Raw genomic sequence first — 26,912 nt, forward strand, 5'->3', positions numbered from 1 at the left:
CGTAAACTTAAACACTGGGCGAATTTTTCATCCTTTTTATCCCAACCGAATAAAAAGGATGAAAAATTCGCCCAGTGTTTAAGTTTACGTCACTACATTGTGTCTTCGAAAGAAAAGAAAAGAAACGAAAATTTTAGTATTTTTTATATTTATATTACAATTAAATTTATTGCAATGTAAAAACCATGCTGATTCCGTTCTTCTCAGTCTAATGGCTGCCTCATGTTCCTTTACTCTCAACTCCAATCTTCTTCCGGTTTCCCCAATGTAATAATTTGGGCTTCCAGATGTACATGACATCCTATATACGACGCCGGCGATTTTAAATTGATCTCCGGGCGAATTTTTACTGTTCATTATACTGATAATGTTAGACATCTTATTCTTTTGGTTCGCAACTATGCACACAGAAAATCTTTTAAAAATTGGTTTATATTTTTCAAAAACTTTAGCAACATAAGGAAACTTTGCATAAGAAATATCTTCTATGTTATTTTTAACATTAAATCTACGTTTTAAATATAAATTGTACCACTTACAGAGGATATGTTTCGGATAGTCATTTAACTGAAATTTTTTGAACAATTGTTTTACTTCGATATCTATGTTTTCTTGCTGAGTTGTTCTATTTAGTATCTTTCTCAATTCCATATTAAAGGCATTCTTTTTATTTTCTAAAGGACAGTAAAATTTAAAGTTAATAGTTTTACCATTATTACATAGTTTTTCATACTTACTAAATGATACACTTCTCTCTTCTCTTTTTATAGTGACATCTAAAAAAAAAAATAAGAAAGATAATAGAAAGTCTCAAAACATGTAACGTTCCTGAATATATAATAGAGCTTGTTAAATTTGTATTTAATAATAACTACTTTAAAATCTCTACAGAATATTATAGGCAGAAAAAAGGTATTGCCATGGGATCGGTTATAGGACCAAAATTGGCTGATAATTATATGAATAAAATAGATGAAAGAATTTCAAGTCTAACAGGTATTAAATATTATGCACGATATGTAGATGATATAATAATAGTTTATGATTCTCAAATAGTTTCATCCAAACATATTGAGGAATATGCAAATAGATTACATAAAAACTTAAAGTTTACAAGTGAAGATGAACAACAAAATAGAATGAATTTTTTAGATGTCACTATAAAAAGAGAAGAGAGAAGTGTATCATTTAGTAAGTATGAAAAACTATGTAATAATGGTAAAACTATTAACTTTAAATCTTACTGTCCTTTAGAAAATAAAAAGAATGCCTTTAATATGGAATTGAGAAAGATACTAAATAGAACAACTCAGCAAGAAAACATAGATATCGAAGTAAAACAATTGTTCAAAAAATTTCAGTTAAATGACTATCCGAAACATATTCTCTGTAAGTGGTACAATTTATATTTAAAACGTAGATTTAATGTTAAAAATAACATAGAAGATATTTCTTATGCAAAGTTTCCTTATGTTGCTAAAGTTTTTGAAAAATATAAACCAATTTTTAAAAGATTTTCTGTATGCATAGTTGCGAACCAAAAGAATAAGATGTCTAACATTATCAGTATAATGAACAGTGAAAATTCGCCCGGAGATCAATTTAAAATCGCCGGCGTCGTATATAGGATGTCATGTACATGTGGAAGCCCAAATTATTACATTGGGGAAACCGGAAGAAGATTGGAGTTGAGAGTAAAGGAACATGAGGCAGCCATTAGACTGAGAAGAACGGAATCAGCATGGTTTTTACATTGCAATAAATTTAATTGTAATATAAATATAAAAAATACTAAAATTTTGTATAGAATAGAAAATAACTTAGAAAGAAAAATTGTAGAACATTTCTGTATCGCCGAACATGTAAATTTACTTAATTTGAATGCTGGAGTGGTTGTTGATGCATGCTGGGAACGGTTGTTGAGTATAAAACGTAATCAACGAATAACATCCTGATGTATCCACTGAGGAGGCCTAGATGGCGAAATGCATATGGATAAATTAATAAAGTAATGATTGTTCCTTGCCATTTGTTTGTCTTGTTTTGGCTCATAGAATCCTCGAAGTCGGAAATGGAAAGAGTATAATTTTTACTTGTTTTTTAACTAAAAATTTTTTATTTTTAGTGTGTTAATATTACCACCGATCCCATTGGTTTTAATAATCGAATTTATATTTATCATTTTTATATATTGTTTGTTTACATGATAGAGTATTTAATATGATTTTAACATCAGGAGAAACTTTTCGAAGCGTTTTCTATTCCTTTCGAATGGGAAGATCAAGAGTTGAGTAAATTGCAAAAAGAAACTTGTATATGTATTTGGGAAGAATTATCTAAAAATTTTGTGCATTTTCTCACATCACGAGAAGAATGGATAAATATTTCATCTGGTTTCGAACAAAAATGGCAATTTTCCCATTGCTTCAGTGCAAGTGATGGGAAACACGATATTATAGAATGTCCATTTAATACAGAAAGCTTAAACTTTAATTATAAAAATAGCTTCAGTAAAGTTTCGTTAGCAGCTTGTGGTGCGCACTATCGTTTTATGTTCGTAGACATCAGAAGCTTTGATAGAGAAAGTGATGGAAGAATTTTTTCTGGATCGAGATTAAGCCAAGGTCAATGCCAAAATAGGTTTCATTTACCAGAACCTAGAAGACCATCAAGAGATGTTGAACTTCCTTACTTTTTTGTTGGTAATGAAGCATTTCCATTGACAACATATCTGATGTGTCCTTACCCACGATAAAGTAAAAATTTTTTTCTTTCCAAATTAAATTTTTACTTTTAGGCGAACTAGGCGAATGATTGAAAATTCGTTTGGAATTTTAAATAGTAGATGGAGAATATATCGAAGACCACTTGAATTAAGCGAAGGAAACATCGATAATGTTATAAAAGCTACAATGTGCTTACATAATTATTTGCTGACAAGACGTCAAGAAATGAACGTAGAAACTTTTTTATTCCAAAGCTAAAAGACTCCTCTAACTAATGGCAGTCAATATATAAATGTGTATTCGATAATTTTTACTTTTTCGGCTGTTATATATAACAGAGAGAAAGTGTAGCGATCTGTCAAAATTGACTTCCCCCAAATCTTTACATTTTTGGAGTCAGGACACTTTGAAATGTCGAGATATGCAAAAGATTCAAGATTTTTTTTTTTCCTGTATGTATGTATGTATGGATGGATGGACTGTGTGCTTGGGGCACCATTTTGTTCACCCTGTTTGAAGCGTAATAACTTTTGTGGTTTTTGAATCGGAGTCAGGTGGTTTAATACAGGAGTTATTAAACTTCAAAGTTAATTAATCGTTTCGTTACTGGTTTCTGTGGAGTTTTTAAAATACCTAGAGTTTTTGGCTTTTTTTCAGTAACTCATCACACAAGGAACTCTTATTGACATGGGCTTTATTAATGAAAATGAATGTCGGGTCTTAATGATCCCTCTTCAATTCTTATTTTTGTATAGATATTAGCTGATTATTAAATACAAATTGAAATTAAACATTGAGCAATTAACCGGATAAAATTTGTTTTAAAAAGGCTGCTGTATAAGATAAATTGAAGTAGATACTCTGTAAATGGGTAAAAATTACGACTTGGATAAGGTTTAAAACAAAATTTAAAATATTAAATAAATTTTAAAATAGAACTGATAAATAGGAGTAAAATTAGATTTTAAAACTTTTCTTCAAAAAAGTTGAAATTAGAAGCTCTTAAAATCATTATAAAATTGTACAAATTACACTGCGTGAGATCAACATAAATTGATTAAAAAATAATAATAATAATAATACAGTACAGTGTATTATAACCAGATAAGGGATGAGGGTTTGGATCCTAAACCCCATCCCCATCTTGTTTTAAACCTTATTCAACTCGTAATTTTTTTAATAAATGTAAAAAAAGCAGCATTCACAAAGATAAAACCTTTGTCGTTGCCTTTTCGTCGTTGCACACCATCAGTAGTCCATCGAAAATTACAAAAATTACGGAGACGACCTTTCTTTATAGGTAATTTCTTTCGTAATTTTTATTCATTTACAGAGTATCTACCTCAATTTATCTTACACAACAACCTTTTTTAAACAAATTTTATTCAGTCAATTGCCCAATTTTTAATTTCAATTTGTATTTAATAATCAGCTAATATCTGTACAAAAAATAAGGATTGAAGAGGAGTCATTAAGACCCGAAATGCATTTCCATTAATAAAAATGGAAATACATTTCGGGAATGGAAATATTACACAAGGAACTCTTATTAATATAAACAATAAAGCCTATATTAATAAGTTTTTTCAGTTGGATTTTTTAAAAAATCCAAGCTCCAAAGTGGTTAATCTCAATCGTGCCGCCACACACATTCTACATACAGAAAAAATCCCGGATGTTTTTGCACTTCTCTACGTTTCAAGGTTTCCCGAGTCCAAAAGAGTAAAAGTCTGGAGAAATCATTTTTTGACTGATCGTCATTCTTTTCCTTTGTCATAGGCCTATACTGTATAACAGCCGGAAAAGTAATAATGACGACGATTGTGATTACTTTTTTAAAAATACAAAATAAAATAATTTTAAAAAAATAATTATACATTAAAATTTGACACATCTACTTAATATATAAATTCATATTTATCGACTTGTTTGATGATGGAATAATATTTGGTAAGCATGTATAAATAAAAACAGTAAATACATTCGTACACAAACGAATTAGTTTAATAAAAATGTTGTATATAAAGTATACGAGTAAATTAGGTAATATATAAGTAAGCACATACATTAAACTAAGTCAAGAATGAGAAATATAACATTTCGATTGGTAAAGAAAAACGTTGCTTATTTTGCCATGTTGATTAATTTATTATTTTTTCATCTCTGTTATAACTGACTTACTTCTTTAAAAAATCGTTTTTATTAAGTCAGAATTCATGGAAGCTCTTGAATCAGATTTAATAATTTTAAGAGCGGAAAATAAACGCTGTACTGAAACTTGGGTTGGTGGCAATTCTGTGACGGTCGATGCTGTATCTTGGATAATGTCTGGATAGTGCAATATCGCCGTTTTAACATCCAAATTTGAAGAACGTTCTATGTGATTTACTTTTTCCAGTGCATTGTAAAAATCATTTTTAAATTTTCTAAGATTTCCTTTCTTGTCTGTGCTCATATTAGAACTTAACCGAGGAAGTTTTATTTTGTCTTTCTCGTCGAGATATTTTTCAAATTCTTATTGGAAGTCTTGGATGAAGATGATAATTCATGTGTTAATATTTGAGTAGTGTCGTCAGCTATCGCCTGTTCTGATTTTATTTGTATGACTAATTGAAGCATTCTTAGCTCTATTTTCCTGTTCCTCTGTTAGTAAGAATCGAACCACGGGGTCAACATAGATGCCAGTAACAGAATGTCATTGTTTAGTAGATGATTTTCTCTGAACACCATCGCGTTTTTGATTTTATTGGCTATGTTACTGTCACTTTTAGAGTGAAGGAAAATATGACCCTTCCACTCCTTATAAAACAAACTAGGAGTCAAGTCTACTGCTTGAAACTTTTTTAAGTTCCTTTACTTCCTTCCATTAAGCTTCAGTTATCGTCACGTTCGGATTGACCATGTCCTTGAAAATAGATTTCAGTTCAAGAAATCGCTCAATCATCAAGTACTTACTACATCTAGTTGCTTGATCTAAAATCGCCCTTTTTCCAGTTCTTTGCTTAATTATTTCATTTATTTTTGGCGTTCTAGCGGCTACTACAACGTTTCATACATTTTCCATAATACAATAGAGACTCGTAAATCGGAACCCCGATAATTGGAATCGCCGGTAATCGGCACGATTTTCAGTCGGACTGTGTCGTGCTGAATCGAAAGTTTTTGATACTAAATTTACTTCTAAAGTATAATTTTCATGATTTTATATTCTTCAATATATTTATTTTGTTTGTACAAAATGCAGAAATTATTTTTAACGATACGACAGCCTCGATTATTATTATAAAAATTTTCGTTATGCTTAAAATCGATGAAAATTCAACACGAAGCGACACGCAACGGAGAAAAATTTGCACATTGGACAGGTTAATATATTTTTTCGTACATAAACCGTAATCGGAACAAATCCCTAATCTGAACAACCCCAGTCTCCAATTGATTCCGATTTTCGGTTCACTACTGTACTTCTTGCATGTTCTTCTTTCAAGGCATCACGAATTGCCAATTGCAATGTATGAGCTGCACACCGCATACGATAGATCTTAAAAAAGCTAAAAGCAGCATCTTCAAACTCATCTAAAGAATTGTTAATACTGCTATCATCCGATTTATCAATATCATGTATTGTCTCCATAGAATTTATTTTTTCAACAGTATTCAGCATATTATTAGCGTTGTCTGTCACAATTGCTACAATTTGTTCTATTTTAATATTGAAATCACCCAAAACATCCAGCACATAGTTTTTTTTATGCTGTTGCTTGTAAGTTTGGGATTTACTATCTTTTATTGCCAATGTGCGTATGACGACATCCTTTCGATTAACTATAAATTGAACATCAATGACTAAGTAATTTACTCGTTGGCGTGTACAGGCATCTATTTTCAGAAAAACGAATTTTCCGTGGAAGAGATTCTTCAGTATAGTTTTCTCTTTGTTAACATCCTCCAGTACTAGATTCCGAACATTGCTTCTTTCCAATGATACCCCAAGTTTATCGGCCATTTATTCATTCAGTCTAATGAAAGCTGAACTGGAGGAAAAAAGTGGAGACAAAATTTTTAAAAACCATTTCACTAATGCAGCTCTTAAATTTTTCAGGAGGTCATAGACACAGTAACTTTATTACTGTCGTCTATAACCTCTGGTCAAAATAACTACGGTCGTCACTTTTCTTACTTCTGCTGTTATCTTTATCGGTGATAATCTTAGCAAATAGGATGGTGGGGTTATATATGACGTTTTATGTTTGACACTCTACTTGGAGCCTTAATTCTTTTCCCGAGTAAGCAGAAAGCTTTTGGCCATAGATTTCACTATCATCATCATCATCATCCTTCGCATGACATACAAAAAATAATTTGTTCTCACATATGGCGAAATATTCATAAATAGAATTTTTTCTTTGAGTCCTGATTCATTGTAGATAATGTGTGTGTTCAGATTTTATTTTCACTAAAAAAAATATTTATATATGTTAGGCTCAAAGACCGAAATCGCTCATTGAGCGAAAAAAACAACCACAACGCATTGTGGTCGTTTCAAAACGGCCACGAAGCGAAATTCGCGTCGTGGTTTTCATAATATTTGACCACTACGCATTCTGGTTAGGTTTTTTTTTTAACTCTTTCCGCCCTGTGGGCACTAAGAGGGTCTCTTTTAGTAGGCCCATTATGGGTTCGGCCAGGCCCACAATGGGGCGACCGGGTGGTGAGGGACGGGGCCCGACATATCCGAACGGACCACCCCCCGAAAAATTCCTGGGGATTATTCGACCCGTTCGGATTCGATCCCGGGTCCCCCAGAGCGGTAGGCTGCCACCTTTACCGCTCGGCCATCCGGCCGTCATTCTGGTTAGGTTAGGTTACTTGGTTACTTTCCAACAACACGTATTCATTTGTGAAAATCTGCAGTGTGCTCGATATGTCAACGTATTCTAACAACTAATTTACTAAAAATAATTACTTTGTCAAGAACTTTTATTAATAACTCAGTCTTTTTTATGTGAATCAAGAATGTTTCAGAGTTATTTATTTTTACAGGAACTATTACCGTGGCATTTCGAGTTGCATTTTGTTCTTTGAGCGACATTTGCATTTTTTTATCAATACAGTATCTTTTACAGTGACACATTACAAATCCTTGCTTACTTCCAGTTGTTAACGTGGATGCTGAGCGAAGTGTTAATGAAGTTGAGGGTACATTCTGAATGTTAATAAAGTTATTCTCAGAAATTGTAAATTCGTTATGAGCGTAAAGTCGATTAAAAAGACCTTCCATGTTTCCTAACTGATAAAGACCTGATGGATTAATTCTCATAACAACAGCTAAAACATTTCTGGGAGCTGCACGTCCCCTATCAACATCAGGCACCCTAACTAAAACATTCGAACCAATTTCAACTGCAGAAAATTTTGAGTTGGATAATGAAATCATTTTATGTGCCTGTTTCTCTAAGCCGGATTTGGCATATTCTCTCTCAGCATTGATGCTTTTCTTTCTTAAACAGAACTTGCACGTAACATTTGCACCAAATACCTCATTCTCATTGCTTTCTCCGCAGATAACGTGAACATATTCATGACACTGTGAACACTTGTGAGCTCCTGAGGTTTTATTTTCACAAATAACACAAATTTTTCTTAAATTTAAATTTTCAGCTTTTTCTAAAATAACATCTTTGTTTGTCAATTCTTGTATGATTTCCTCATCATCTTTCTTCTCTAATACTTCTATGACTTCAACATTTTTTTTCATTTTGTGCTTTCGCAACTTCGTTTAGCTGCTTTCCATCATCTATGTTGTTCTAGTTTTGTTGATTATCATTTTTGGAGGTAGAAAGAAGTAGTTCTTGTAATCCTTCGTTTTACCCTAGATTACCCTAAATTGAGAAAACACTCCGAGCTCGAGCTCAGGCTCGAATATAAAAAAATAAGACGAACGATTCTATGACGCAGATTCATTGCTTTTAAAAATTTTAATAATTAAAATTCTTAGGTTTTTAGGCTTTACCAGAGGTATTAATATGGAGTGCGCCAATGGCTCAATGGCATGAAGGTTGAGAAAAGTGAAATCCTACTCAGGTATAATATACAGTAATACCTCGGTTTTGGATTTCTCCAATTGTTTTCGGACGGATTATCGACGAAAACCGAGGTATCACTGTACAGTGAACACCCATGTATCATACTTAGCATCAATCGCATTATTTCTTTAGCTTCTGTTGTCCTATCCTAAAACCCTCCAGTTATAGGGAAAAACAGAATGGTTTTAGGCTAAACACACCACACTGGAAGACCGACCACACTGGAAGTATGACACATGACCCTTTCTATGTCTCCACCCTGTCGTCCTTAAAGAACCAAAATTTAATAGCATTAGTGCCCCTTTATACACAAGCTATTGTGTCAAATTTTGTTTCTTAAACTTTACCCATTCTGAGATATTGTTTAATATCTCAGAACAATGAATAAAAAAATTAAACGAATTAGACACCAACATGCGCGCGAATTTTCCCTTTATTTGACATTTTTTGGGTTCAGGTCTCCAAACGTGTAATTTGCAAAAAACTTGGAGGGTCAAATTTGACACGATTCCAATACTTTTCCGTTTTGTATATATAAGTTGGGAAAGTAAAAAGGAGTCGAAGCAGAAGGATTTTTGACGACTCCGACTCCACAGCCCTGTTTCTTACAATTATTGATTGTCCGCCTCCCTTACTAATGGATATCTCTCTGAACACGCAACCATTTGTTTATAATGTCTATCCGTCCTAACGCTATAAAACTAAACGATTTGTTAAAGTTCCAATCTGATCTCATTTCAACCAAAAATTAGCTGACAGATATTTATGTTCTTTGGATTGGTCATTGGTCTACCAGTTTGTCACATGATGCTTGTACTAATCTTAATTAAATTATTTTAACATGAGCTATTGAGAATTTTATAACAACACGTAAAATCGATGTCTCCGCATAAATGGTTTTCTAGTCATCTAAAAAAAGTTACAAAATCTAGTCCGAAAACAATGGAGTAAATGGGAGAGATCTGGTAATCCAAGGGATCTTTATTTACATCGAATTACAGTAGAGCGTCGAAAAGTGGAACCAATTGGGGACTGGGGTCCTTCCAGTTAATGATTTGTTCCAGTTTCCGACTTTGTACGAAAAAATACATTAACCTGTCCGATGTTCAAATTTTTCTCCGTTGCGTATCGCTTCCTGTTGAATTTTTCTCCGTTGCGTGTCGCTTCGTGTTGAATTTTCGTCGATTTTAAGCCTAACGAAAATTTTTATAATCATCATCGAGGCTATCGTATCGTTAAAAATTATTTTTGCATTTTGTACAAACAAAATAAATATATTAAAGAATATAAAAAACATGAAAATTATACTTTAGAAGTAAATTTAGTATCAAAAACATTCGATTCAGCACGACACAGTCCGACTGAAAATCGTTCCACTTTCCGGCCATTCCACTTATCGACGCTCTACTGTATTATTTTTTGAACTCTTTCCGCCCTGTGGGCACTAAGACGGTCTCTTTTTGCAAGCCCATTATGGGTTTGGCCAAGTCCACAATGGTGAAGCGGAGTGGTGAAGTCGGGCCCAAACAGACCACTTCTTGGGGATTTTTTGACCCATCCGGATTCGACCTCGGGTCCTCAGAAGTCCCCCAAAGCGGTAAGCTGCCACCTTGACCGTTCGGCCATCCGGCCGCTTGCACAGTTGCTCAAAAAATTATTGTACTGTTCTTTGTCTTTTTTTATACTACTTTAATATAGTAATTGATTAATTCGCCTCTAATCCTAAGACCACCTGAAGTTTCATTCCTAAGTTTTCAAATAAAAATGCTTGCAAGTCAGAGAGACTTGCAAGCATTCACTCTATCCAGGATAATCAGGTGTACGATATAGCCTATATCCCGTAGTTAAAGTTTGACAGTCAAAGTAGCAGCATACCACTACAGGAGAGCCGGGATCGAATATAGACAGGTCGAAAAATCCCCAGGAATTTTCAGAGCCCCGTTCCTCACTACCCGGCCGCCTCATCGTGGGCTTAACCGAGCCCATGCCATAATGGGCTTGCTAAAAAGAGGCCCTCTTAGTGCCCACAGGGCAGAGCGTTAAAATTAAAAAAAAAAAAAGTACTTAGATTTTAAACAAACAAAAAAAAACGGTCAAAACTCTTCCCAACGCTGATTTCAAATCGCTTACCTTCTTTTCACGCTCATATTCAATATCCTTTTCGTTTTCTGAGCTTTCTCGAGCTATTAATTTACTTAACACTTCTACATTTAGTGCTGATCAAATTCCCAGTTTTCTTCAAATCATTGAAACCCATTTTAGCAGTAATTCTCTCGTTTTGCTCAATCAAGCTTTGTTCCAAATCAATGTCTTTCTTCGATTAGTCGAATTCCTAAAAAATATAAAAAAAAAACTTTTCGTCTTTAATATGATAGGTGAATGCGTAATATTTGAAATCTGTATCATAGAATTTATTCTCCGTTGACGAGTAAGCTTTGCCTTTTTCAGCATTTTGGTATTCGCCATCATTCCACAACTACAAATCTAATACAAACTTATAAACTTACTGCAAAGTTATATCATTCATTAATAACTTCGAGAATAAGCAAAAACCTGTTATGTTATATATATTGATGGAATCAAAGGCACTGCTAACATTTTACCAAATATTCTTCTTGACTTGCTCCACGACTATGATATCGACCCAGAGATTCATTCATGGCTCAATAATTACTTTTTGCTAAAAGTAAAATGAAAATTGGCGATTTGAATTTCTCGACTTTAGTCCTTTTTGTGGTATTCAATAAGAATCTATTCGCAGTAGCTTTTTTCCCAATATATATTAACAATATTTTTCGCCATCTTAAATCTCACGTTGTAGCTTATGCCGACATTAAATTGATATGTTCTGATCCAAAGATCCTAGTCTGAATTGCTAAAAAATCTATTTGATTCTGCTAATCTCAGGATTAAAATACATAAAACTGTGGTTTTGTGTTTTGCTTTAATTCGCGATCTTCCTTTACCTACTTTTTCCATTGACTACTACTATTATATTATATGTAATTCAACGATCCGATAATGTTTAAAACTAAACTTTTAAAAATCATATCAATAAAATAAATATCTGGCAGTTAGACGTGGATTATATGACGATTTTGTAAACTAATCTCATCTAAAAGTGCATTGAACTATTTTATTTTCACTAATTTTCAGTCTTGCATTGATTGATTATTCATTTGGTTTACGGTCTTCCCTTTTGGATAAAATTGCTAGTGCTCTTGAAAAAATGTACTTATCTTTTAAGAAATCATGCAATTTTTCATATACTCAGAATTCTAACTTTGCAAGGATTAGACTATGTTTTCCTTCGCCTTTTGAGCGTATGGAATATTTCGATCTCTAAAATTTTTAATGATTTTATTTACAATAGGCTACTGTTTACATATTCCTTCGAAAAACATACATCTATCTTGTGTTCACTCCATTTTTTCGTTTATTCCAAAGGCACCTCCTTTTTTTTAAACATATTTCTTGAAATTTACAGAATTTTGATAATTGTTTATTTTTCTTGTTAAATTAAACTGTAAAAATGCATTATACAATTTTTAATTTTATTTGTTAATTCGGGGTAGATAAAAATTGTCCTTCAGGACTTCTCTGCTTATCTGTAAAAATAAAAATAAATAATTGCTGTAACAGATCCATATATCAAGTACTAGCTCAAAGAATTTTAATGTAACATAACACAGGCATATTAATCTATAGTATCAAGATTGCTATCGTATTTGCCCTTTCATATTGGAACTGATGCTGATTTCCTAGGTTGAGAGTATTTTGTTTTCTTAAAATCTTGAGTGTTGCTCCTCCAGCAGCTTTCATATCTCAGGTAATATGTATATCGTTTGGTCTTATCTTTCCATTCTTCGTTTTGCAAACAACAGCTGCTACCTCAACAACTAAGGTGTAATATTGGTCTGGATATTGCCTCAGTAAATTATTTTTAGAGTAAAAATTCCAACACAGATTTTGATTTGTGCAGATTTCATAATGTAAATCTAATACTAACTTTTATAGAGAAAATGAATATTCTGAAATGTTTTCATGTAATATATCACGTTTACTACTACAAAACTAATAAAAATTGTCTTTTTATTATTTTTATATGTGAATTTTACAATATATAAACGATATCAATTACATTTAGGGCCAAAACCAAAACACTTGTTAATTAAGTCCTAATTTATATTTAATAATTTGAAGACAGTTTGCTCAAACAGACCACCATTTTTAATTCTGTGTTATTCCTAATTTATAATTATAAATTGATTTTACAAAATATATTGCAAATTATCTAAACTGATTTTTCAAAATTCAAATACAAAAACATTAATTTTTTTTTTTCCTTATCAATTTTGAGAATAGCTTATTTGCATATAACTATATATATATATTATATGGCTACTTTTTCTTTGTTAAAACTACTTTTATGCATTTAATAATCATACATTTAATTTAAAATCCATTATAATAAATACATTATTATAAATTATCATAACTGTCAATGTTTAAAAAACAATTTTAAACATATAAATGCAATTTTTTAAAATTAAAGCAAACTATACTACTACAAAACACACAAAAAAGTCGTAAGAGATTGAGCACTTCAAAAAAATATATTTTTCCTTTTTTTTAAAAAACAAACAACATTGAAGTACAAGTAATATATATTTTTTTATATATTTCAATCAATTTGTATTTTAATTACATATATAATCTTTCAAAACACAAAATTTCAACAAATATTTATATTTATTGATAAAATTAATTAGAATATATTAAAAATTTTTGATTTTTAGAACTTGAAATATAATCAAAATATTAAAAATTTTATTTCAAATGGTTCAAATGAACAATTAAAAATACAGAAATTTAACTGAATATTTTGACAATAGTAAAGCAAAATAATAAATGCAACTTTAATGTTTTGATTGTAAATGAAATAATTTCAACTATCCTCAACGTCACAGAAAATAAATTCCCAGTTTCAGCATTAAAAAAAACTTGAAATAATTAGGGCTATCCATAAATTACATCCACATTTTTCTTGACATTTTTACTCCCCATCCCCCTCTTGTCCCAGTTTGTCCAAGTTTCCGTAACCCCTCCCCTCTTTGGATGTCCAACAAAATTTGACCGCCCTTAAAACCTGTATCACTATGAATGATAGATATCATAAGCAGAAACAAAACAGAAATTCTGAAATAAATACAGGATAATAAAATGCATAAACTGTATAAAATTTAATGAAACAAACAGCCATCCACTACCCTCCAACCCCTTCCCTCCCTGACTTTTCCAACTTGTAACCACCTCCCTCCCAGTGTGGAATTTTTATGGACAACCCCTTATTAATTTATACATTTGTGTAATTCAAATTGAATTTTAAATTTATGCCAAGGTCAGTTATTTTGTAATCTTCAAATTCTTTAAAATACTTCCTTAAACATTTAGAAAGCATTTAATTCATTTGCCAAAAGTACAAATAGATCCTATTTTGCAAGTGCTATTTGAAAAGATTAAATTTCAAATACTGTACTATCCATAATAATTTTCATCTATTAGTATATATATATATATATTACTAAATTATATACATGCATAGAAATTCTTTAAAGGACAATTTATTTTTCCATAAAGATCAGCAATTATAGTTTGCTGCAAATTCTAGATAACAGAATATCAGTTATTAAATAAACCCAATTTTTTTAGCATGCAAAATGAATTTCAACTATTTTGTTTTACTAGAACTGATATTATCCTCCAATTAAAATGTACTTGTACTTGCTGTAGCATTTCTGAATTTATAAAAACACTTGACATACTGTAGTCAATACTGTATTCATTAAATTTAAAAAGTAATTTTTTATAGCAATCAATGACCTTAAATTAAATTTAATGTCATTTGTTATTACAAAATTTGCTATCATCATAAGGCTTTATTTGCCAATATCACTTTTATATTACTCATAAGAGTAACTTATAATTAAATGATGGATTAACTATAAGACTAGAACTTGGCTGATTAATACCATATATGCTATAGAATTTGAACAAGGTTGAGCCACCTTCTTGTATGAAATTTAATATTAATGTTAATTTTTGAATTAATTTACCACCAATTAATTTTTGTTAGTAAATTGAACTATCAGTATTTAAACTGATAAATGTTTATTTTATAATTTCTTGTAGACTAAATATCTAGAATAATTATCCCTAAATTTCTAAATAATTAAATCCAAAATTTTAACAAATTAAAAACTGTTAAAAATAATTAAAATACTTTTTAAAAGGAAATCAAATGACAGTAACAAATTTTTGTTTTCATAAACAGAAGAAAAATTCATGCTGTATTCAAATTCTTATTTATAACACAATACACATTACTTTAATAAATCAAAATATGTATTTAATGATAATTTTATGAGACAAAGGAAAATACAAAATTCTTTCTTGAATTTATAAAGATATATATATATATATATAGACACTCTTATCAGCATCTATATCTTATAGATATCTTATATATATATAGATATAGATATATTTCAGACTGTGCTTAAAAGACTTGATTGAAAACAATTCAAAACATAAAAATAATTTTATTTTTTAAAGTAACAAATAAAAGGAAAACTTTCTAATTGTTTAAATTTTAAAAAGTTTCAAAATTTTAAATATTTTCCAACTAAAAATAGAATGTGATGAATTGTTCACAATATCTTCTCTTGAAGTTCAATATTCGACTTTTGTACTTTGATCGTTTATTAATGATAAAGTAACTGATATAATAAGATAACTAAAATAGTAGTAATTATTCATTCAATATACAGTATACAGAGGAGTAAAAATGTAAAGATTACATACACTAATTTTTTTAAACTTGATTTCCATAAAGTCCTGCTCTCTTTAATAAATCATAAACTACTGCAGTGTATTCTTCAGGATATTTAGGCATATGACCTACATGTAAAGATTTCTCAAAATATTTGGTACGAACATCAATTCCCCTACGTATCCAGCTTTGAACAACACTTTCTTGTGCTTTTATAGAACCTACAGGATCAGCTTCGGAAGCTACAAACAGTGCAGGGCAAGTTAAAAAATTTTCATGAAAAGCTTCAGATGATTTAATATAATGTTTAGTCGCAATTTGATAAAACAATCGCATATATAATCTGAGAGAATGTTCCATGGTAGCAATGGCAACAGGATTTTTGAATACAGCTTTAGCTAATCCTTCTGGAATGCCATAATAATCAACAGCACTGTCACATACTATTCCAGAAAACTTTTTCATGATTGGAACATACTTTTCTCCACCATTTTTCATTTTTTCCATACATTCTCCAAACAAGTATGCTCCAACAGAAAAAGCATGGACAATTACTTTATCATATTCTGGATGGGATTCTAGATAGTCAAGCACTTTTTGTGCTACTACCTGTGATCCCGTAGTTGGAAATATTAGCTCTTGGGGCAAAATGTTGACAGTAAGTACATCAAATCCCTGTTGAAGATATAAATTACTATAATTGTCAATATGACGACCTTTAGCTAACATCCAAGCAAACAGAATAGCTAATCGATTTGTCTTTGTTTTGCTTTCATCAGTTGGAGCCTTACTTGTTTTAAGAGCCAAACTTCTGTCCAATATCTGTGTATGTAATGGAACAAATGGAACTGTTGTCTGTAAAGAAAAATATTTTAAAAAATTAATAAAAACTTATTTATTATTCTGTTAATAAGCTATTCTGTATTCATTATATTGCTGTTAAAATGTATAAAACAGATTAATAAAAAACTTTTAAACTGTACATTCAAAAGTTTTTTCATAATACAGTGGAACCTCAGTTAATGAGCACCTCTGATAACAAGTAATTCATATAACAAGCAAAACAAATTGTAAAAAAAATTACTCGCTTAATGAGTGACGAGAAGAGGGGAAGTCCCAGATTGTGTGCATGTTCCATCAATCTGTGTTTAGCACTCGTTCTGCTAGCATCTTAGTGTCGCTTGTGATCACACATTTTTCCAAACTTGGGTTCAACACATATTACATATAAACATCAACAACCATAGCCTGTTATATAATAAACACACCAAACGATATGCCAAATCCTTGGGCTATGTATAGGCTATAATTAAATGTTGGAAATTAAATAATTTGACTAGAGGTAGGCAGTTATGCTGCCATCTTGTATTAAATTTAATGACCAATTCCAAATTAAATTTTGATTTATTTTTGCTTTCTGCAAATCGAATTCTTATTTCAGGTTGGTTCATTCACGCTAGAAGAAATAATGATGATTCACTCATTAACAGTGTATATTGTATAATTTTCTTTGAATAAACACTATACATAAAGTATTTGAGTATTTTTTTTCAGCATGGAGCAAATCATCATATTTTTACATTAATTTATATGGGAAAAATTGTTTCACTTAACAAGTGTTTTGCATTACGAGTAAGATTCTGGAATGAATTATGCTTGTTAAGCGAAGTTCCACTGTATCAAAGTTTCATACACAAAAATTTTGAAAAAAATCTGTAGAAATGTATAATGATGATGCTGAAGTAGTTTTACAGAACAATTATTATTATTAATACACTAATATTAAAAAATATTTTGAAGAATTAATAGCTTAAGCATAAATTAATGCAGTAAGTTTTATAGACAGATGTTTCTAAAATAAAATCAAATACAAACTAGTCTCATTGATAAAAGAACTATTGATTTTGTTGTTTAAATAAACAGTTAACAGAATTATGTGCATTGGTTTTTGACATTGGCTAAAATCTATACGTACAAAATTCTTCTCTCAACTGAACTGGACAATGTATGAAACATATATCTTAGCCTCAAATCAGTCCAGCAACACAATTTAAAAGTTCTACAAATGTCTACTCCTAAGACCTTCAAGTATAAGTTATTCTAAAAATAAAATGTTTGAAGAATAACCAAGGAAGAATTCAAAAGTTAAGAAGTTAACACATAGCAATACACATGTTTGATTGGAAGACCATTATATATACAGGGTGTGGCATAAAGAGTGGATAATCCATTACCTGCAGATAGGGGACATCATGACTGTTCAGAAAATTAAACATTGTGTTTAGTAAAAGTGTCATAGTTTGAGTTATTGAACATTTTCTATTTTTTTTTGGAAAATGGACTCTCTCGTTCACATTTTTCAATGTCACAGTCACAAATCAAGGATTTTTCCCAGTCCGTTTTTTGAATACTAGTCTTGGATACATGTGTAGTGACAAGGAGCAATGAATTGTCCCGATGTTAAAATAAGGCAGGAGTGTAAAGGATCTTACAAATAAACACACCTTGGAAACTGGTCAATATCTATCATCCTTTATATTACTTAGGACCATTAATACACAATGGTACTGTTATAACAACTATAGTTAGCCAGTCTTACAACAATGCAATATACCGATGATGTCCAATAACATATGTAACCGACAATTATATCAGAATAAACCTACTAATTAAAATCCATAAATATCTACACATATATATACAGGTATGTACAAGTCATATAATCTACACACATATATACAGGTATGTATGTACAGTACAAATCATATAATCTACACACATATATACAGGTATGTATGTACAGTACAAATCATATAATCTAAACAATACATGTTTGTAGGTGACTGTCAAATATTCCACAATGTTGCTCCCCAAGTGGCCTTTCTATCCACATTACATGTAGTTCATATAAAAGGAAAGGAATTATAATCCTTACCTTCTTCACAATGAACTAATGGTTGTTATAGATTCAACTTTACAATCACCTTCCCTTGGCAAGAAAACCTAGACCAAGATCTGACCTTCCGTGCAAATGTAAGTCGATTCCCTTTTTTTATAAATTTCCTTGTCGTCTGATTGTCCCTCTCTCTATGATGAACATAATCCTCACTTCTTTATCGGGAGTCCAAACAAATCTCCTGTCCAGGTGGTGGTCCAACCAGCTAAGAAGCAGAAAACAGGTGCCTCGTAGCATGTAGCATCTCAATTTATAATGTCCGCCATCCAAGGGGCTATAGCTACAACCACGTGGTACAGAGTCAACCAATCCTCCTTCCGCTTAAAAGCACCCATCAAAGGGGGATATGGTATCACAAAACAACTTACCAGCATGGCAATACTTCGAATAGCTACATGAAAAAAATGGAAGAATATATATATATATATATATATAATCTTCCATTATATATATATACACAAACAAAAAAGAAATGTAAACTAATAATAAAATAGTGACCTATCACTACACATGTTCTATCAAATGTAAACTGCCATTTTAGTGTCATAGACTTGGGTTTTTTTTTTTAGAACAAAAAATAATTCAAAATTTTTGTTCAATGGATCAAAAAATTTTGATCCATTGAACAAAAATTTAATTTTTTTGTTTTGTTTTTTTTGGTGTATATAAAAAGTTAGTTAGTTTGTAACCTGTGTGACAAACTAACTAATAATTTGCCTATTAACAAAACAAAAGAAATTTTAAAAAAATGAAAATTTTGAATTATTTTTTGTTCTAAAAAAAACCAAGTCTATGACAGTAAAAATGGCAGTTTACATTTGATAGAACATGTATCAAAGACAAGTATTCAAAAAACAGACTGGGAAAAATCCTTGATTTGTGACCATGACATTGAAAAATGTGAACAAGGGAGTCCATTTTCCAAAAAATAGAAAATGTCCAATAACTCAAAAACTCTGACACTTACTAAACACAATGTTTAATTTTCTGAACAGTCATGATGTCCCCTATCCGCAAGTAATGGATTATCCACTCTTTACACCACACCCTGTATACAGGGTGGGCCAACGAAAACGAAACAGCAGAGTTATCGTGTTTGTTCAAGCAAATCGCTTGAAGAGGTCAATTTTATTCTCAAGGGGGACATCTTTTGCAATAACGTTTTTGCGATTCTGAATACAACAGACAACAAAAAATTTTAAAAACTCATTTATTTTTTATTAACTAAACAAACATTTATTTCAGAAAAAAGTAACACAAACTATTAACAAACATGGAAAAAAAACCTTTTAAGCTAGACAGCATATGAAAGGAAAAAAAAATTGATCATAAAATTAAGGCTGATAATGTGTTATCTGTTTGCAGATGTTCTTTTTTGTAGTGTTCACATTAAGCTTGACCACTTAGTGATTCAATTAGAATTTAAGATTATTATTTGTTTATTGTGAATTTTGTACAACGTAATTGTTATGGTTTACACAACTGCTGAAAGGGTGGAAATAGTAACTCTTCATTTCAGAAATGGCAAGAATGCTCATCTTACTGCAAATTTATTTAATCAGCGCTATCAAAACAAACATTGTAACACAAAATACGTTCTGGAGTTGGTTCAAAGTTTCAGTTAACGAGTTCTGTGGCTAACAAAACACACGACTCGGACGTGAACGTCCAGTAAGAAATGAAGCGACAGAGATTGGGATTTTGGGGCAAATTCCTGCAGACTCAACTTTAAGTACAAGGAAGCTAGAGGCTGTGACTAGCATTAGCAGAACATCTATTTGCCAGATCCTCAAAGCTCACAAGTTTCATCCATACAAAATTAAATTAGTTCGCCAATTAAATGAAGATGATTTTGATTAGCTACAGCAATTTTGTGAAATTATGACAGAAAAGTTAAGAGTTGAAGTGGATTATCTTTTTAACATTTGTTTTTCCAATGAGTGCACGTTTTTTTAAACTCAACGGTTAATCACACAATTGTCGATATTGGTCAGATAATAACCCAAGCATATTTCATAAAGTTCATAGCCAAACTTCACAAAAGCTAAATGTGTGGGCCGGAATCTTTGGAGATCGACTACTTGGCCCCATTTTCCTAGATGGTAATCAAATGAGAGAAAGTTATTTAGATTTACTTGAAAATGTTGTACAGTATGTATGTATTTTGCTTCACTTTTGTACAGTAATGTATCAGAATGACATTTTTAACTTCATTATAAAATTTAAAGATATTATATAGTTATATTTGGTGTGATATATGGACAACACGTGTGACTGCAGTATAAAACTTTAAAACAAAAATACTTTTTAATGTTTGTGTTGGTACAAATTATATCGATTTTGTCACTAAATTTTGATAGTCCCAAACAGGTATAAAAAAAATAGACAAATTACAGGAATGCATGCGCGTAAGGTCATGTTGATCAAAATCTTCGTCTCATCATTTGATTACATTCAAATTTTATATTCATGTCTGTTTTAGAAGATCTGGCTGGTTTAGAATTGAAAGAAGCCCAAGGAAGAACCCAGAAGGGGGTTATGAAAATGTTTGATATTCAAGAGTTAATCATAATTCACACCAGTTAATGATTGAAGTGAGTCTAATGTCATACACATCCTTTTCATTTTTTATGCAATAATAATCCTCTAAAACAGTGATTCTCAACCTTCTTAGCTCCACGATTCCCCAAATAGTAAATATAAATAAAATTAATATTTTGCAATCCCCCACCCAAAGGAATAATAACAGTAAGCCTTACTATTACTAATTGAATTTTAACTGTAATTATAAATGTAAATTTTTTTTAAATATTATATAATCACATTGCACAAATTTTATACATTAAGAAAATACAGACAGTATAAAAAATGTAATACAACTATTCCTATTATTCTGTGTCGCTGCGTTTATAGCAACAGGTATGAACATGCATGTATGATGTGTACATACATGAGCAATTTACAAGTTCCAATTTGATGTGTATGTGCTCTTTGTAATTTGATCTTCTATAATACTCGCTGTGAGCATGTTTGAACATGCATATGGATGCGTTTGAACAAGTTGTGCTGTCACTAGTATAAAAGAGGCGCAGGCGATTGCACCACTTCAGTTAAGTTTCGAATGCGAAGCGTGCATCTGGTGCTTTTATTTTAGTGTGCAGTTGACTGTAAAACTGAATTTTTTCTTTAAATTTCTAATGCGAAATGGATAAATTTGTGTAAAAATGAAGTGAGCCATTACATCCAGTGAATCGGTTGGTAAAAAGACAAGGTTGTACAATGACAGTTATTTAAATTATGGTTTCACCTCATTGGATGGAAAGCAACAGTGCATTGTTTGCTCTCAAGTTCTCTCCGATGAAAGCATGAAGCCATCAAAATTAGTTTGACACTTGGAAACTAAACATCCAGCTCATAAAAACAAACCCTTGGAATTTTTCGAAAGAAAATTACATATCTTGAGAAATCAACAAACTTCTATTTGTAAGTTAAGCCATACTGATAAAAGTGTACTTCAAGCATCTTATCTCGTAGCATTAAGAGTAGCTAAGATGTCCGAAACCCCATACAATCACCAAAAACCTCATATTGCCTGCTGCAATTGATATGGTCAGTGTTTTAATAGGTGTGGAAGAAGCAAAAAAATTGAAAAACATTCCGCTTTCTAACGACACAATATCAAGGCAAATTGATGACATGGCTGCCGATGTTCGCAATCAGATAATTCAGCAAATGGGTTCAAGTGAATTTTTTAGTATTCAATTTGATGAATCAACAGATGAAGCAAACATGTCTCAGTTCTTATGTTTTGTGAGGTATGAATGCAATAGGGACACATCAATCAAAGAAAATATGTTGTTTTGCAAAACAGTACCGGATCATGCAACAGGACAATGTCTTTTTGATGTTTTTTTATGAAGCTACAAGAAAGTATACTAACATAGATTGGACAAAATGTATTGTAGTATGTAGTGATGGTGCAAAGGCGATAACAGGAAAGAACAGTGGATTAATGAAAATATTAAGAGATCGTTTTATACCAAGGGTGGATGGATGCACTGCTTCCTTCACAGACATGCTCTTGTCACAAAAAACATGCCAGAAAATCTCAAATTCTTTGTGAAGCTGTAAAGTTGGTTCATTTTATTAAAAGCTGACCATTACAGAACAGGCTGTCTGCTAAACTATGCGATGAAATGGGCAAAAATAAAAAAAAAATCACTTATTTTCCATACAGAAGTTAGATGGCTATCGTGAAAAAAAGTGTGAACCTGGGTATTGGAATTGTGAGATGAATTAATAATATTTTTCCAGGATAAACAAATGCCATTCTCATTGTTTTTACAGAATAATGAGTATGTTGCTGTTGGCTTACTTATCTGATGTATTTTCACATTTAAATGACTTGAATGTGAATTTATGAGGACGTGATAAAACATTTTATTAATGACAAAGTTCTTGCATTCATTAAGAAGCTTGATATCTAGATTATTTGTCTTCAAAACAAAAATTTGGATATGTTTCCACTCACTTCGGATTATATTGAGAAAAATTTGAATGAACAAGACACTATTATTCACCATAGTTTGGATTGCATAAAGATGCATTTGCACAAGCTAAAAATTCAGTTGACAAAGTATTTCCTGGAAGATAAAAATGATTTCTAGAAGAGATGGGTACTGAATCCGTTTAGTGAAAATGTTGTTGCTGCTACTAAGTTACCAGCTGAGATTCACGACCAGCTCACCGAAATGTCTGCCGACAAAACACTACAACTGCAATATACATCTGAAGATTTAAATATGTTTTGGCTTGCTCATCGACATAAATATGGAAATTTAGTCATAGAAGCATTGAAAATACTAATCACTTTCGCCACCTCTTATCTCTGAATGGGTTTTTCGTCTATAGTTGTGCTAAAACCTAAATATAGGAATCGTCTTTTATCACTCAAAAACAATTTGCTTTTGTGTGTTTCTAATGTAGCGGAGAAAATTTTAAATGAAAAACAAATGCAACCATCACATTAATTTCTTTTTTTTTACATGTTTACTTATTGTTAGTAAAATGTTTATAAGTTTATAATAAATGATTTTTTCTCATAAAATAATTTCATTATTGTTTTGCGACCCCCCCAACGGGGTTGCAATCCCCAGGTTGAGAAACACTGCTCTAAAATCATTCAAACTGAAATTGTTTATTTACAGTATTTACAAAATGAATATTGAATTTGGCAAATACATAGTTCATTACAGTTAATAATAATGGCAGTGATACATCATAATTAAATATATTTTAAATTTTGTTTTAAATAAAGTAATAACTGCATTCAATCATTACTAATAAACCAATTCATAAAATGTATCTTGAGTTAATTACTTATACATTATATTTTTCTTATGTTAATTATGATCCCTCCCTTATTCATAGTAAATAATCTTAAAATTTGATATATATTAAAACTTTATGCAATCATTGAAATAAACTATTTAAAATAAGGGTAATTGTGTATTCTGAAAGAGTAATTTAAAAAAAATTACTTTTATAGAATTTAGTAAAATTACACATTTTAAGCTAAAGAAAACAAAATTTTAAATATTTGCATTTAAATCTCACATTCTGCATTTAGGTTATATAAGAGACCAGATTTTTTTTTGTTACGAAATTTTACTAGAAAAACATGCTCTACTTTTCACTCACATTGCATTTCAGTTGTCAATACTTTAGTATTTAATCATTAGAGTTTTTAAACTGGCAATTTGTAACTTTTTAAATATTTTTGTCAATAATGAAAAAATTTCCTTCCATGCAGAACGCTCATACACTACAAAGTGCAGTAGCTCACTCTACGTTTTTGGACACACATTACTTCCTACAATAGTGGACTTCTTGGAATCCTAATCACTACTGTGTTGTTCAAAGCAAGAGGTCAAAACAATTTCAGTCTTGCATTAGGACGTGAGTGAGTGTGTTGTGTGTTTTGCCAATTTATTTGTTTATGTTTAAATATTTTGTCATTATAAATTGACAAACATGAATAAGAAATGGAGAAACTGCAGTGTTGATACAGACAAACAGAAATTAATTAAGGACTCAAACTTCACATGATCGAGACAAAGATTGAAATAATTAAACATTCTAAAAACAGCGAATCTTTTTCTTCAATCGGATGTTTGTACAATGTAAACAGATCTACGATATGTTCAGTTTTAAAAAGTAAGAGTAAAATTAAGAATACATTCAAAATTGTGGAAACATATCTTCAAAGATTGTTTCCAAAAGATACAGCATAATTATGGATGAAATGGAAAGATCTTTGTCGTCATGGATTGATGATCAACATCAAAATAATATCCCTCTGAGTTTTTCAATTATTCAAGCTAAGGCTCTTAGTTTGCATAAAGATTGGAAGTCTAGATTAAATGAAGATTCTAACATGGTGTTTCAAGCAAGTAATGGCTGGTTCAACAAATTGAGATATCAAGAGTTAGTTGAATACCATAAGTTTATAAAGAAAACACCCAAAGGCACTTAAACACATCTCATTAACTTCATTATGTATACATATTGATAAATAAATACTTTAAAACACAGTTTTTAATGCATATCTTTTTTTACATCCCTCTACTTTCGAACATTCAACATTCACGCACACTTTCAAGAACCAATTATGTGTGAAAGTCGAGGGCCACCTGTACAGCACTTAATTAATAAACAATGGAAAGTAAAGAATGAAACTGTATTTAACAGATACAAATTAATACACTTCTGATGTAGGGTCTGTTTGATCATTATTAATCTGGTCTTTTAGACAGTTATAAATTTTAAATAAATTCAAAATAAAACTTAACTGAAAGAGAATCACAAGCATACACTGGAACAGGTGTTGCATGGCACCAAAGAAACCAAATTAAAGCAACTTACCAAATTCAAAACTAGTCAATTTAGAAAGTAACCTGTTTTCTGGTAATTCTGGATTTCTGGAATTCAGACATTTGATCTAGTACCGTTGTTTCGAGCTGCAAAGCACGAAAAAAGATAAGGTGGAGGCTTCATGATAGCATGAGATTGGATAAATTACTTAGTTTGGTGAGGAAGTTAGAGGTATTGAGTAAGCACTTGGTCTGTACTATTATGTTTATTTCATTAAAAGCAGAAATTTAATTTGAAGACATCCAATGAAACATAAATTCTGCTTTAATGGAGTATAAAAATTAACTACCACTATCTGATGTCACATACAACTACATGAATCCACAATTTATCATTTTATAATGCATTATATTTACTTAAAAACAAGCTAAATCAATACATTTATTTTTTCATATTATAATATATAAATATTTGTTAATAATAATTTTAACTTCTAATAGCTCCTTAATAATTATTTTGAATTAATACGAATTTTTTTAAAAAGTGTTATCAATTTTTTTTTAATTTCAGAGAATATGACATGATTAAATCTCTCGACTGTAGCTTCCAGGAAATTATAAACTTAACAATAGAATGTATTTGAAATAATAAAATTCTATTAAAAATTTATATTTAGCGCAAAAATTACATCCGTAATGAAATACAATTTCACCAGAAGTGTCTAATCGCTAGTTGCGGATAATGCTCGATAGTAAAAATATTAATCTAATTATTAATCAGATATATCTTAAGTGGATATAAACAAACTGGTTCATATACATCGTTACAAAGTTTGCATTCATTTTCATTTATGCTTGAATTATATTTATGAATTAAAATACATTTTTGAAAATGAAACACGAAAGCCACTTGAACTTTAAATCACTAGACATTATTTCTCATATACTTAAGTTACTTACGTTAGGTGCAGACGGTAAGGTTCTAGAACCAAATAACATCTCTCTTAGGGCTAGTTTGGACCAAATCGAACGAAGCATCGTTACTAATCTTCTACGGAAGGAAAAAAAAGAAAGCAAAGGAAAAATTCTAAACTTCTACTGACTACTTTTTATAGTTTACGTTCGCTGATATTGAACGTAAATAAGTTCTTTTCCTCATTGGCTAGTTACTAACACAAGGTTGCCAGACAAGGCGCCCTCTTAATTTAAAAAATTATTTTAGCTGTGAAAATTATTTTGTTGGTTCACGTCATTTCTTTTTCTTTTCTTTCAATCAAAGGAGATAAATAAAAATATTAAAAAATTCGTAGACAAATTATAGATTTTTTTCATATATAAATCAGTATGTCTTTTTTTTTTTTTTTACTCTTTCCGCCCTGTGGGCACTAAGAGGGCCTCTTTTAGTAGGCCCATTATGGGTTCGGCCAGGCCCACAATGGG

General features: G+C 30.9%; 1 protein-coding gene across 2 annotated transcripts; it reads right to left on the minus strand.

Moving 5' to 3' along the window:
• Positions 1-12,405: 12,405 nt before the first annotated feature.
• On the minus strand, positions 12,406-26,654 carry l(2)k09913 (lethal (2) k09913). Of its 2 annotated transcripts, XM_067273634.1 has the most exons (3): positions 26,433-26,654; positions 15,677-16,499; positions 12,406-12,420 (listed from the first exon to the last, which is right to left on the minus strand). In XM_067273634.1, the coding sequence occupies exons 1-2, from the start codon at positions 26,508-26,510 to the stop codon at positions 15,687-15,689; spliced, it is 891 nt and encodes a 296-aa protein (XP_067129735.1). In that variant the 5' UTR covers positions 26,511-26,654; the 3' UTR covers positions 12,406-12,420; positions 15,677-15,686. The 2 variants fall into 2 exon arrangements, with proteins under 2 accessions (XP_067129735.1, XP_067129734.1); XM_067273633.1 differs by lacking the exon at positions 12,406-12,420 and having other exon boundaries at positions 15,484-16,499.
• Positions 26,655-26,912: the final 258 nt, after the last annotated feature.

The sequence above is a fragment of the Centruroides vittatus genome, unplaced genomic scaffold (assembly GCF_030686945.1).
Source record: "Centruroides vittatus isolate TY-2023 unplaced genomic scaffold, ASM3068694v2 contig_484, whole genome shotgun sequence".
NCBI lineage: Eukaryota > Metazoa > Arthropoda > Arachnida > Scorpiones > Buthidae > Centruroides > Centruroides vittatus.